Source organism: Eumetopias jubatus, unplaced genomic scaffold (genome assembly GCF_037043125.1).
Source record: "Eumetopias jubatus isolate StellerSeaLion01/CBP00866 unplaced genomic scaffold, mEumJub1_p1.0 scaffold_3, whole genome shotgun sequence".
NCBI lineage: Eukaryota > Metazoa > Chordata > Mammalia > Carnivora > Otariidae > Eumetopias > Eumetopias jubatus.
The window spans coordinates 184,185,693-184,200,473 of record NW_028274809.1 but is presented as its reverse complement, the minus strand read 5'-3'; the positions used below and the strand labels follow the sequence as shown (position 1 = coordinate 184,200,473).

Below are 14,781 nucleotides of genomic sequence, written 5' to 3'. Positions count from 1 at the left end.
CTGAGACTGGTTATGGTGCCATAATATTTAAAATTCAAATGGAAATATATTTGCATTTCTGATTTTAAAAAAATTTTAACTTGAAAATAGGAAGTATAAAAGAGCCACAAATTAGATTCAAGATTAGTGGTTATTTGAAAAGATGTTATTTGAATTCTCACCAGGCTTTGAAGATCAGATGAAGCAAGTTTCTTCTGAGTTATTTTGAGTCTTTCAATGTAAAATTATCTCTCGAAGATTCTTATGAACAGTAGAAGTCAGAGAGATGAACTAATTCTTCCAAATCTTAGAGGGGATAAAAAAGTATTACCACAATGGGATTCAACGAAATACCATCAATGACTGAATATTATTGCTTAAAAGTTATTTCAGGGACATTACTTTTTTTTTTTTAAAGAAAACTACTGAAAATTCAGAAAGCTTTCTCTAAATTAATCATTTTGCCAATTAAATCTAAACACCACTCTTAGCACGATGTGTCTTATTTTCTGTGAACATCTGTCCCCTTTATCTGAGTTCAGTCAAACGCATCATTGTAAAATGCCATCACTTGCTTCATTTCATTAACAATGCTTGACGTGTGTGTGTGTACTTCATTTGCAAAGGGAAAGTTTCATGAAGCAGTTCATCGATCGCCAGCAACAGGACACCTGCTGCCTCTTACGAAGCCTTCCGTCCACCTCTTCCTCATCGTGTGATCACTCCAAACGGTCTGCAATTGAAGACAACAAATACATCGACCAAAAAGTAAGAATCTTAAGGACAGAGAACAAACTGAGGGCTGATGGAGGGAGGTGGGAGGGGGATGGGCCAGATGGGGGGTGCGGCCAGATGGGGGATGTTGTGATGAGCACTGGGTGTTGTAAGGAAGTGGTGAATCACTGAATTCTGCTCCAGAAACCAACACTGCACTAAATGTTAACTAACAAAATTTAAATTAAGAAAAATTAAGACTCACTGCTTCAAATTACCGAAGTTTTCTTAAGCACATATGTCAGAGAGAAAAACTACATAACTGCCCGCGGGGGTCCTGAAATCTAATGTCGCAGGAGAATAATGAAGAAAATAATTTTGTTTGTAGAAGAAATCGTTAAACCTAACATTTGTAAATTTATGAATTTTAAATTTTGCATTTGTCCATGTCAGCTTTTGTACCATGCCAGATAGCAGCCCTGTGACTTTGAAAGGTAGAGAGCCTCCCCAGCCCCGCATTTCCTCACATGCAGAAGACTCTGACTGCTAACAGTCAGCCCAGGTTTAACAGTATGCTATGTATGCTGTTTGTATGGTGTGCTGCCTGTTGCAGGAGACCCTGTTCATTCCAGTTATTACGCCAGGGAGAAAAACCAGAGCAAGTTTCTCTACAATCAGTCAAAATAGCTACCACGTGCTTAGTGTGTGGCAGGAATTATCACTATGCATGTTGTGATTTATCTATTTATTATTGAAAAGTAGATAGGGAATTTTTTCCCTCAGATTCCACAGTTAGAAAATGAAAGATTGGGGTGCCCAGGTGACTCAGTGGGTGAAGCTTCTGACTCCTGGTTTCAGCTCAGGTCATGATCTCAGGGTTGTGAGATGGAGCCCCACATCGGGGTTCGCACTGGGCACGGAGCCTGCTTAAGATTTTCTCTCTCCCTCTCCCTCTGCCGCTCCCTCCCACTCACTCTCTCTCTCCCTCTCTAAAAAAAAGAAAGAAAAAGAAAGAAAGAAAAATAAAAGATCAGTAACAGAATTTGTAAACGATCTTGAACATTCGAGTTCACAAAAGCATCGAATTCACTTGCAGTTGTTTTACTTTGGAAGTCCTAGTTTCCTTTTTTATTCCTTTGAATTGTGGCTGCCCTTTTTCTGTCGCTTATGATCAAATACATATTTCTGTATTATCGTGGGAAAATAAAATACCAGCTCCTTCATCCTTCAAGATTCTCTGTTCCCCCCACCCCACAAGGATTAGCCTTTCTCCCTACCCGTGCCTTCCTCCTCTGCTTCTTTTCTCCCACCCCCTCCCCCACGTCTCCCCTTCCCCTCTCCCCAGCATCTGGTCCTCTGCTGCAGTTCCGTGATTTTGTTCTCAGCTATGATGACTATGATTTCCTTGTAGCGTGTCTCTTCTTGTTCAAGGGTTTCCATTTATTTATTTATTTCAGTCACTTACAGATGTTATTTCTCTCTCTTCTCCAACATTGCAGAGGACAAGTCTGATGCCAATATCATTTTTTTTTCATTTGAATGTAATCTTTTCTTTGGTGGTTGGTTGGTTGGTAGGTTTTCTGGTTTGAGGAAGCTTTTAAAACTTTCTACATATCCTGGGAGTTCAGAAACCTTACCAGGATTTACTTTGTATGTCTTTTCTCATCAGAACTACCCTAACTGGGGAGTCTTTTCAGTTTGCAGACTGAGATATTGTCAGGGAAATTTTCATTGATTATTTGTTCAATGATTACTTTTCCATCTGCTCCTTTTTTTCTCTTACCTTTTCCCTTATGATTGCCGTCTCTCTGTTTTTCTTCTGTGCTTTGAAATAATTGTTCTACTTGATCTTCCAAGCCACTAAATTGATCTCATCTGAGAGCTTTCTTTGCTTTTAAATTTTGAGTGGAAAATCACAAAATGCCTGCACATGAACACAATATCCTTAACCCTCCTTAAAGACTTTAACTGTTTTTTAAAAAAATATTATTAAATTTGTCACGTTTCTTGTCTGCAGTTATGTTTCATTCAGTACTGTGCACAGGGCATAGATGCGAAAGTGCATGTGTCGGCGGATAATCAGGTGGGAGGATAATGGCCTGGTTTTAGCCAGTCAGCCTGAAATTGCATTTTACATACTAGAACACAGATTGTTTATTTTTAAAATTTATTTCCGAAGCAGACTTTAAGCCAGAGGTGTGGAATGAACCCCCAGCCTGGGCTGTGGTTCTGACCAGCTATCTCCAGGAAGAGTGCCAAGAGCTGGTAGCAGTTATGCCCCCAAAGTGGGCACAAATCCACCACGTGCTCTTTCAAATCACTGAGCACATTATCCCACTGAAAACACAAAATTGAAATTAGCCCATGAAAATTTCAGAAAATTTATTTTCTGAAAGCAAATGTGATTTTTCTCACACTTCCTGAACAGAGCATTTTGAAATTGGTGAGGAAGAAAATAAAGAGGTTCTTGGCAGGTGTGGGGGTGGTTGGAGGGTGGTCTGAGGAGAACTGGGCACATTCTGTGCACCCCTCTGGGTGCCTACTGCCATCCCTCCTCCAGCGATCCCTGTGTCGGGTCACAGTCAGAGAACTTCAAATGCCATTTCTGATTCCCTGAATGTCCTTATATTTTTGTGGCTTCTTCCTACCTTCTCATTTGACAGTTCTTTTTAACTAACCGAGAGGAAGATAACAATTATAGTTTTATTCTGTAATCTTACAATTGAGCCTTTCTTATAATTTCCTAAAATCTAACGAACTAGCAAAGACACTGCTCCTCGGTGGTATCTAAGTCACTTGGCATCTTAAAAGAGACTAGAATTTTCTGAAGACTGCAGGCAGTCCCCAAACTATAAGGTTGGCTGATTCCAACACACCATATGTGATCTTATATGAGGAAAATTATCAGTGATGCTTAGGTTATCCGTCATCCCATGCAAACCTGTTGGCCCACTTATAGGTAACCCTACAGTTGGGCTAATGTTATTTAGCCCCTTGTGAGCTTCATTCTCTGGGTCCATGCTTCACTTGGGAAGGTGGGAGGAAGAGGACATACTTCCCTTCATCTCAGGAGCTGCTACCCTGGCGTGGCAGCCGCAAAATTTGTTACATGCTACCATTCCTTCTTAAAGCTTTGGCTTTATTCATGCCTCTGAGAAAGTCACCTTCACTCCTTTCAAGTTCCCAGTGTTTCCAGCTTCAGCTGCCACCAGCCCCTGGCATTCTTCATAAACACTTGGAACTTGTCTTTGTTGAAGGCCATCATCAGCCAGGAACACCCAAAACAGAGAAGCCCACTTAATGACTTTCAGCATGAGGATACAGAAATCGAAGAGGGAGCAGTCTGGTATTCTGTATTTTTAAATATGCCAAGCCTTTTGTATTTTTATTAAGAACCCCCAAAGCAATGTAAAATTACAGAAACACACGAGAAAAACCTGAACAGAGACCATACCTCTCTTAGCTCCTCTGATAAAATATTTTTCAGCGAGCACTTGGAAATTTCTGTGACAGTCCCAGCTGCCTTTGGAAATGCCAGGCCGTGTCAAGTGAATGGCAAGGTTTCTCACTCGATGTGAAGAAACTCCCCCAGCACCATCCAACACAAGTTGAGGCTGTTTTTCCTCAGAGTAGTAAGAAATAAAAAGTAAATGAGTGGCTGGCTTATCCATGATTCCCATGACATGAAAAAGAGGAACACTAAAATAAAACATTTCCCTTAATGATTACCTGTAAGGAGAAACTCCTGACGCCCGCTACACTAGAGGGAATCATTTTCCTCTTGCTAAGGAAAACACTGAGTGCCCATGAACATGAAGATCATAAGTAAAGGGATTAAAAAAAAAAAACAACTGACAACAAAAGGTTGGGGATGTTTTTGAGTAAGCGATGCAGGAAATGAGGAAACGTGAAAGCACCTGCCAGGCAGGATTTTCTCTCAGTCATTACCCTGGCTTTGAACAACCCTAGGTAACTCCATGGCAACCTCACTTTGCAGAAACCGTGTTCTTAAAAATAGCTCTGATTACCTTTATCACGACATTTAAAATACCTGTCTTTCCCGCATAAAAAACGAGCAAACAAAAACATAAAAATCTTTAAGTTACTGTTACAGATCCTAAAGGAACAGAACAGGAAATGGTGCTTTCCCACCTCTTCCTGAGGGTGAATGGCTGTCCTTCCCGACTCCGTAGAAATGGGCATTCCCCCATCCCTCTCTCTTCCCGTTTCCCCCACCTGGGGCATCAGCCAGCGGTTCCCTCTCCTTCTGATTAAAGGATAAACCTGCATCTCTTGAGAGGAGTTTTTCTAGTTTCCAAGCAGAAGGCGATGGTTTTCTACTCCGTTTTTTTGCCCATATTATTGAAACTAAACCCTGGGTTTCTTAAGTAGAGTGCTTATTAGTAAATTGAGATGTGAACTTGCTTTTCCAGTAACCTTGGTAATGGAAGCAATGCACTCAGTCCTCCTGAGTGAATCATTTCAGCGAAGTCAGGTTTCCCACCTCCCCCCACTCCCCGCGGTTGGATATGGGGCCTCTCTCTGCCCTTCAGCTGAGCTCCCCCATCTTTCTGCCCTGCTGTCTTGGCTGCCCTGCCATGTTGGGGCGGTGGGGGGGGCAGAACCTCACAGCGTCTGGAGAACATGAGGGAACCACACAATCCCATCAGCCTGAGAGAGACAGACGGATGAGGTCTGTCCCAGCGGCCCCCTTGTGAGTGCACTTCCTAGTATAGTTTCAGAATCATATAATAAAGAACAGAGAGTATTTCGCTGACAATAGGGCAATGTCTGTCCTCTCTCTTACCTGCCTCCTTTCTGCTAAGCATATAGCAAGTTCCGTAGTAAGCCTTCACCATTATCAGCCAACACATGTACAAAAGGAGAAAAGTGATACAAGTAATGACTATGTTTGCTTTACCCTTTTCATTTCCGTAAGTCTTCATGCTCACTCCGTCATTCGGCAAACATTTGTGGAACACCTGTTATTCAGCCAGCACTCTTTGGGGCCATGGGAGTTCAACGCTGAGCAAGATGTGAGTGGTGCCCTTTAGGAGCTTGTGGTCTAATGGGAAGAAACGTGTAAATGCATGGAAGCAAAAAGTGTTACAGGAACCCCAGATAGGACCCCCTCCACCCCCCTTACAGGAGCAAGAAGCTTGAGCAGTGTAAGAGGAAGGTGCTCCAGACTGAGAGAAAAGGATGCAGAAAAGTGCAGGACGCAGAAGATGCTTGATCTGACTGTTCGTCGTGAGAAGCAGAGCCGAAGAGTGATTATGACCATAGTGATAAGTGATGTAGGTTCCGATCCTCATCGATAAAGTAGAGATAATTCTTATTTTCAGGGTTTGTTATGAGGATTAAATAATGTATGTCAAATGCCTAGCATTGCACTGGCAAAACATATGTGCTTCTAATACCAGATAAGAAAGGTTACTGAAACTAAACCATACCATGAATTCATAAGCAAATAGACTTATTTTCCTCAATAAAGACGAAGGACTTTTACTTAAACAAATTAACCTTTGGCTGTAACAGTCTATAGTTAAGCATGGTATATTAATCGCCGGTTTGGTTTCTTTATTGATCATGAATCTGGGTTTTTTTAGTTTGCTTTTTTATGATATTTCAGTGACTACCCCCATTGCCTATATAGTGTCTTAGACTATCAAGAAGTAAATTAAATTGCTCTGGAAAGATTTACTCTTTACAAAGCCTTGTTGATTGCCAGACAGCATTTTTTATTTTTCTATGTGATTATAGAGTGTTTGAGGAGTTGTTCCGGTAACTCTACATAGTAAGTTACTGATCTATAATTTCCAGGATAGTTTACTTACCAAAGAAGAGAGAGAGGGAGAACAGCCTATTTTCATCTTTAGGGCTTTTGTTCTTCTGCAGGAATTTTCTAAAATAATAGCTTAGCGTCTCTGCAGTGCCATTCAAGATTTACCTCTAGGAGAACAGTGGGAGATGACATGACACCACTGTCTCACCGGGGCCCAGATCACAGAGTTACCGACAGTGTGGTCTGGGGGAGGGAAGAGGCGGCATTCATCAGCCCAAGTGCGAAAACCCTATGCACTTCTCTCTTTAGCTTCAAAATGCATTCCTGGATAATTGATTCACCCCCAGTAACGGAGACAAAAAGATATAAAATATAAATGAAAACTTTTTCTTACACTTTTATTGATCTTTGCAGGATGTTTTCGAGCTCAGATCAAAATACAGCTGAGTTCGAGTGCATGTTTTTTCCTTTGACGTTTATTTCTTGAGGGCCTTTATATGTAAACAGTGTCCAGTAGTCCGGGTACTAAACACATTCTGCTGCTTTCAACTAACACAAGTGGAGGAATTCCCTATCAGTGATTTTTTTTTTGCATTTTATTTGCATATTTTGTTGTGTAATCACTTTGGGTTTGGGATTATCAGTAATTTGCTTGCATTCCTTAGGTGTCCATCCACTGAAGGTCAAAAGTAAATGTGTCTTAGGATCGAGCATCTTCTATAGGTCATAGGGAAGGCTTTTAACCACAAGTTTTTGGTGCTGTCTCCTATACAGGTATCAGAACGCTGAGCTTGCAGCTAATCCTATCTGTGAAATTTACATTTTGCTCTACTTTTTCAACATTCTACTCTTTGGAGTCCAGTTGAACTCCTAAGTTTTACTTTCCGTTAAGTGTACTGCCAGTCCCGATGTGTTACAGTTTTGCTGGGGCTGGCGTTCTTGTTATTTGAATCTGAAGTCCAAATACAACTGAATCATAATTGGAGAGCAAGCACTGCTCCCTTGTATTATCTGAGTGCCTTGGATTTTAAATTCACAAACAGCTGCATGGTTAAAAGCATCTGGCACTTTCTCCCAGAATCATAAATCCACTCATCTTTTTTTTTTTTTTTAATCTCTGCAGGTTTTCAGCCTTTGTCTTTCTGTTTATATGAGCTGTAACCATGAAGTTATATGCTAGGTGTATATTACAGTGTATACTACAGCTTCTCACCAGTGAGCACTGGATATGGAGCATATCTGTCTGTGAAGACACTGCTTCTCCCTCATCTTTTGCATCCTCGGCATCATCATGCTAGGCTAGCTGTTGTCTAAGTTGTTGGAGGTTTGGCCAAATGTCCAGTGCCACAAGCTTTAGCGACTAAAGCATTGCCATGCAATTCAAGTGCAAAAAAGTCAAGCCAATTAAGTTTCCAATCATTTAGTCTCCAGTTTCACAAGATTTTCCTATATATCGAGTGAATTGATGCCTTTCAAAATGAATAGTCCTCCTTTGTAATTTTTACCTAATTCACATTTATTTCAAGGATTCCCTTCATATGAAAAGAAATGTAGAACGGCAAAGAGTCATCTTTAATATTAGGCATTGTATTTATTCTTTAAATATATTTCAAGAACAAATTACAGGCAGTGCTGGACAGTGGAGGATCATGTAGTGGACAAGGGATGTACCATCCTTATCGTATGGAGCTTATGATCTAGCGAAATTCACAGAAAAATAAAAAGATGTTTCACACACAGAGCAATGATCAACATGTATGGGGTACCCTGGAGTCCAAAGGAAGACTGTGTGTGTGTATGTGTGTGTGTGTGTGTGTGTGTCTGCACGTGTGTGCATGTGTGCGTGTATTTGCACGTGTGTGCACGTGTTTGCACACGTGTGTGCCTGTGTTTGCACATGTGTGTACATACATATTTATAGGTTTTTTTTATAACTTTTATGCCTGGTGTTTTTTCAGGGTTCAGAATTTATAATGTTGAAATAACAAGATCAAAAATCTCGACCCATCATCTAAAACTCCCTTTTCATAAAATTCACTTTCTAAGATGTATTTCAAAGCTTCATAACATGCTATTATAATGATATTCACCTTTGTATACCTTGTAATGTGACTGTTTTAATTTTGCTGCCACCTACGCTAATCACTTTTTTAAATTCTTTCTTTCCAAGCATAATGTCAATTCTATAAAAAGTTTATTTTATAGAAACATCCTGCTATACGCATGATCTATCATATGCACTTTGGGATTAGTTTTCAGTTCACAGGTGCATGAAAAATTAAAATACACTTGAATGACGTACCTACCACCTTCAACCTATGTAATTTTAAGTAATTGCTTATTTCCAATTATGACATTTTATGTGGGAGACTTATTCAATAAAGCAGCTAATTACAATAATTACACTACACTTTTCCAGCAGAAGTGACATTCATCAAGCCCTGTTCATTGGACCATGATTTTGTGCTTTATGGCCATATGTTTTTATAAATGTGTTTCCATTTATTATCAACCTGTTAATATTTTCAAAATGAAAAAAAAATATGGCTCTCAAACTTTTTCTCAGTTACAAACAGAAATACACTGTTAACAACTCCAAATCAGAAAAAGTTAGTCAAATACTTAGAATATTTATGGTTTTCTGTCTCAAGTAAATACTAACGCTGCCTTCATTAGTATTAGGTTATTTCACTATCAGACTGAAACTGTGGCTCTTCAGACTAGCACTGCAGCGTCCCAAAGGAAGCTAGTATTTATTCCCTGATATAGCTCTAGGGTGACTCGCAGACTGATAAACTGAATTAATATTCTGCTTAATTGAAAGTGGTGATGGATCCCAGCTTCCGAGGAATCAGTAGACATAAAATATAAATACCCTTATCATACTAGCAGTAATAGGTTAGAAAAGTTATTGATCTCCTTTAGTGCTTCGGGGTCATTATTCTGAAAATCAGGTATGTTCAATATATAGAACAAAGGAAAAACATGGCTAGTTTAGCTTTTGCATTAGGATTTGGGATAAGAGCAAGTTCTATGTAGAAACCAAATCTTTCAAGTCAAGCAAACAATGTTGTATCACAGTATAGTTTGGAAAATGCTTTTTTTTTAATACTGTTGAGCTTAGTACATTTTACATAAACATCATGTTTAGCGACAAGATTTGAACACTGCATCTGTACAATCGAGACTTCTAATTGTAATTCTTCAATTTGCAATTTGGGGGACCAAAACAGCATAATTTCTATGAATGTCAGATTTTTCACCTGTAAAAAAGAGATAACAGCACCTACCTATGAGGGTTAATTTGAAAACCCAGTTTAAAATATGTATATAGTGATCAGCACATGATCAAAGGGCCAAGAAAATTAATAAGGTTTAGAAGATTTGAAATACACAGTTGACCGGCCTTCATCCAGCGACTAGAGAACACACATTCTGATTGAGGGACACATAAACAACTTATAAAACATGGCCACTTATGAACCACAAAAGAATTCTAAACATAAACCAAATCAGTATCCTAGAGAAGACATTTTTTGACCATATTGTAATAAAATTAGAAACTAAATAACAGCCACAAGAACATCAACACATTTCAAAATTTAAAAATCACTTATAATAATTTAGGGAACATAGAAGAAACTGCAAGGAAATAAGAAGTCTCTAGAACTGTAAACTAATAAACACCATATAGATCAAACCTGTAAGAAGCAGCTAAAGGCATGTTTAGAGGGAAAATTATAGCCTTGAGTGCATATTTAGTAAAGGAATAAAGGCTGACATTAATCATCCAAATATTTAACTCAAGAATTTATAAAAATACTAACCAAGAAAACATGAAGACAGCAAAAAGAAAAATAAAGATACAAGTAGATATTAATCAAATGGGAAAAGAAGCAATAAGTAATGTTGATAAAGCTAAAATTTTGTTCTTTGAAAGGACAAATAAAAAGTATAAATCTGCATCAAAATTCAACAAATAAAATAATTAAGGAGTCTTCTGGAATGATGACAGAGGCATTGGCACGGTTTTTTAATCTCCTTGAATTCCCACATGGAAGTAAACGGAATGCCTAGATAATAACCAAAATCCATAGACAATATTCACAACAAAACTAGGTAATTCACAAACCACAAGTCAAAGCAGGTGCAGACAAACCAATAACCACATGTTTGTATGGTGACTTAGTCTGTCAGGGTTGCTATAATAAATACCACAAGGCTGGGTAACTTAAACAGTAAGCATTTCTCTCTCAGGGTTCTGAGGCTGGAAAGTCTCAGATCAAGGTGCCGGCAGATTCGGTGTCTGGCTCCTTTTCCTGGTTCACAGATGGCTGCCTTCACATTGTGTATTCATAAGGCAGAGAGAGGATGGACTCTGGTCTCTTCCTCTTCTTATGAGGGCACAAATGCATATCATGGGGGCTCTATCCTCATGACCTCCTTTAAACCTAATTACCTGCCAGAGACCCCACTCCTAATATTGTCCCCTTTGGGGGGCTAGAGTTTCAACATATGAATTTGAGGGTATAAAACATGGTATGGGCACCTGTGGGAAAGAAGCCAAGGTGAGTTACAGGGCATGTAATGTCTTTGAGACCGGGAAAACACCTGCCTAGCTCCATCCATACTGAAGAAAAATATCCAGGAGTGGAATCAAAATTGAGCAGGCCAGTGACAAGAGTGATGAAGGGAAAAGTCGATCCAGATCAAATTGGTGGTGTCTGTTATCCATAACAGAGCCAGAAAATCTTAGAAAGAAGGCAGCCATATGGATCACGATGTCAGAACAACAGAAGAAGCACTGAAGCTAAAAGGAAATACTAAACTGCTCAGGAAAACGAATTGTGCATAAAAATGAGCAACAGAAATCTATCAAAGTCAAATTCCCCACGAAAGTTGTAAGAAAAAAACAATAAGGGGCAGAATACTGCCTTGATAGAGAGTGAAAGCTTACCATAAAGACATGCCCACAAACGACCCAAACTGTAGCATACCATGGCAAATTGAGTTAAAAGACATACAGATTACGAAAGACTAGGATAGCAAGAAAAGTAAGAAATTCAAACATAAGGTGCTAGAACTCAGGAAAGAAGTACAGTTGACTCTTGAACAACGTGAGTTTGAACTGTGCGCACCCACTTATATGCAGATTTTTTGATAAATTCAATACAGTACTATAAATGTATTTTCTCTTCCTTATGATTTTCTTAATAACATTTTCTTTTCTCTAGCCTACTTTGTTGTAAGAATAAAGGGTAGAATACATATGGCATACAAAATATGTGTTAATTGACTGTGTTATCGGTAACGCATCCAGTCAATAGTAGGCTATTGGTAGTTAAGGTTTTTTTGGCGGGGGTGGTCAAAAGCTATATGTGTATTTTCAACTAAATGGGGTGTCAGTGCTCCTAACCCCTGCATTGTTCAAGGGCCAACTGTATAAAAAAAAGCAATGAAGACTAAGCTGGAAGGAACATAAAGTGATTACATACATCAGTTGATGCCTAAAGAAAACTAGAAAGTGAAGAAGAGAAAATTTTAAGAAATCAAAAAGAAATGAAGAAAGAGATGAAAATGATTTGAAAGAAAATGACAAATTGAAGAAATTCAAAGAAGATCCAACATCTACGTTACAGGAGTCCTGAAAGAAGAAAACCAAAGCAATAGCACAGAACAAGAATTAAACTTTTCTGAAATATAATAAGATTTAAAGCTATATACTGAAAGGACACACCGTGTCCTTTCGTGTCGTGAAATGTTAATCACGAATGACCAAAAATAAGATATATTCCAGACAAATTACAGGACCTTAAGTATATATATATTTTATTATATATATATATATTTAAAAAGGTATCACTCAACTATACAGAACAAACTGAGGGTTGCTGGAGGAGGGTGGGTGGGGGATGGGCTAAATTGGTATTCAGGAGGGCACTTGTGTTGAGCACTGAGTGTGGCATGTAAGTGATGAATAGTGATTCATCAGGAGTAGAATTTCTACTACTGAAACCAATATTACGCTGTATGTTAACTGGAATTTAAATAAAAACTTGAAACCAAATAATAATAATATAATAAAACAAATCGGTATCCAGCTCAAAATGAACAAGTGACATATAAAGGAAAGAGCATTAGATTACCATCAGACTTTTCAGCAGGAATGCTTTATGTCAGAAGAAATTAGAGTCACATAATATAGGATATCCAGAGAGAGAATATAGGAGCCAGTTTTTTTTTTTTTTTTTTTTTTTTATATCCGGGAGAACAGACTCTTGAGTTTAAAGGGAAAAAAGGAAAACAACTGCTATTCAGATGTAAGAATGTAAGTAACATTGTTACTATGAGCCTTTCCTGAGGAAAGTACTAGAACACATGCTTCGGACAACCACAGTGAGTTCCAAAAATGACTCTACAACACTGACATAAGAACAAGTGGTAAACATCCTTAAATTGTGGATGACCAACTATGACTACATGAGGATTAAAATGAAGAGAAAAATGTGTAATAGCTATTTGCTCTGCCAATATGAGTGTAGTACAAGTGTACAAATAAGAGGAAAATGGGAAGATTATATTGAAATACTTTTTAAAGATCCATTAACTGTATCGTGTTAGAATAGGTATTGTAATTCTAAGACTCCTCTCCATGAAATGTGAAATAAAAATGAGTTATTATCAGGTAGTCTAATGTGTGTCATCCTCTGTGTACTTGAAAATCAAGAGACTTGATGTGGGGTGGGGGGAAGGGGGTACAGATACAGAAGAGATACAGATGTCACACAGAAGAGATGAGGTAAAGACCCTGTGTCCTGAATTTAAATTGAAAGTATCAGAATAAACTCAGGCAAAGTCCTCAAAACAGTGACCGACTCAGTAGCAACGGGTTTCACTGGCATCTAAATTATGTTCTTCGAACCCATTTCTCAATAAATAAACCAGGGTTTTTTGGAGAAAATTGTTAATTTGGAATAGGAAGGATGTAGAACATGAGCTTGGGATATCTTGCCATACCCGACAACAAGGAAACTTACACAAAGACTAACAGAGTCAGGGCAAAAGAACCCATGGGCCGTCTTGAGAAAGTTCCCAATGAGCACAGTTGGGATGCTGTGACCTAACATGAGGGTAATGGTTGTAATGGATTGAAACCAAATATATTTAAACCGTTGAGTTCATAATGACATTTTTAAACTAGTGATCGGTCGCCTTCAGAGGACGGACAGAAAATCAATTAATTAAATAAAAACGAACAAGTAAAGGTAAAGAATTCAACATTTACCTTACATTTTCCATATGAATTGAACTACTGAGTAACCAAATAGTGCATGAAAGGAAGTCTCTTGTTATACAAGTGTTCCAGCTGGTAAATGAGAAAGAAGTAGCAATTTTTCACAATGAATCAATAATCTAAGCAACAAACATCGATACTACTACTAACAACACAGAAAGAGGAACAACTGGACATTATGTGGCGATGAAAGGCCACACCGCCACCTTTGGCCTTTACCAAAGCAATCAAGTATGAGGCTGATGAGACTCTGGGTCCAGCTGCTGATTTGCAGGAAGTACAGAAGACAGAGGAACATGAGAACTATGCCGTGAATGTGCACTTGGGAAAATCCAGACTCCCGGAAACTACAGGTCACATGGCCCAGGTCCTTCAACCATGAGGGGTAAAGGGGGTACCTATAGATGAAAAGATGTTAAAGAAATTGCCAGAAAACCAGCAAGATCCATCCATTGCTGTGTCCTTCAGCTCCAAATTATTCAACCACAAATAACTGCAAATTTGAACCTCCTAAGTTTCACGTTAAAGTGCATGGTTCTAGAAACATCTTTTACATTAAAATTGTAAGACAAAAAAAATCATCTCTGTATTGCTTGAACATTTACATTTATTTTTTTATCATTAATTCAGCCAGAGAATGGTTATCTTCTGGAGTTGGATGTTTTAAGTTTAGAAACAAAATAAAACCACCAAAAAGGTGGTCTTTTTTTTTTTTTTCCAGTGCGAACTCCCTGTGACGTCACCAATACCCCTCCTTTTAAGTCCCACACGTATGACATGTTTATATCCAGAAGAAACAATTACTGACACCTTCCATAGCTGTAACTGAAAACTTCAGATCTAAAATTACTTATCCCGAAATTGATTTCTATATTCCTTGTTTTGATCATTTCAGGTGGCTGTCAGTATCTTTTGGAGCCAGAAGAGGGCACTGCAGAGCAGCGTAGCTCTGAGTACTAAGGACTAGCAGACCCTGTCCTTTGCAGAAATGTGCAAAGCTTTACTGCAG

General features: G+C 38.6%; 1 protein-coding gene across 3 annotated transcripts in view; it reads left to right on the top strand.

The window, feature by feature from the left end:
• NALCN (sodium leak channel, non-selective) overlaps positions 1–14,781 on the top strand; it is a 290,181-nt gene that overhangs the window by 210,103 nt on the left and 65,297 nt on the right. For all 3 annotated transcript variants that reach the window (XM_028112068.2, XM_028112069.1, XM_028112067.1), the window contains one exon: positions 606–747. In XM_028112068.2, coding sequence (XP_027967869.1) covers positions 606–747 — 142 coding nt within the window. The remainder of the gene's footprint in view (positions 1–605; positions 748–14,781) is intronic.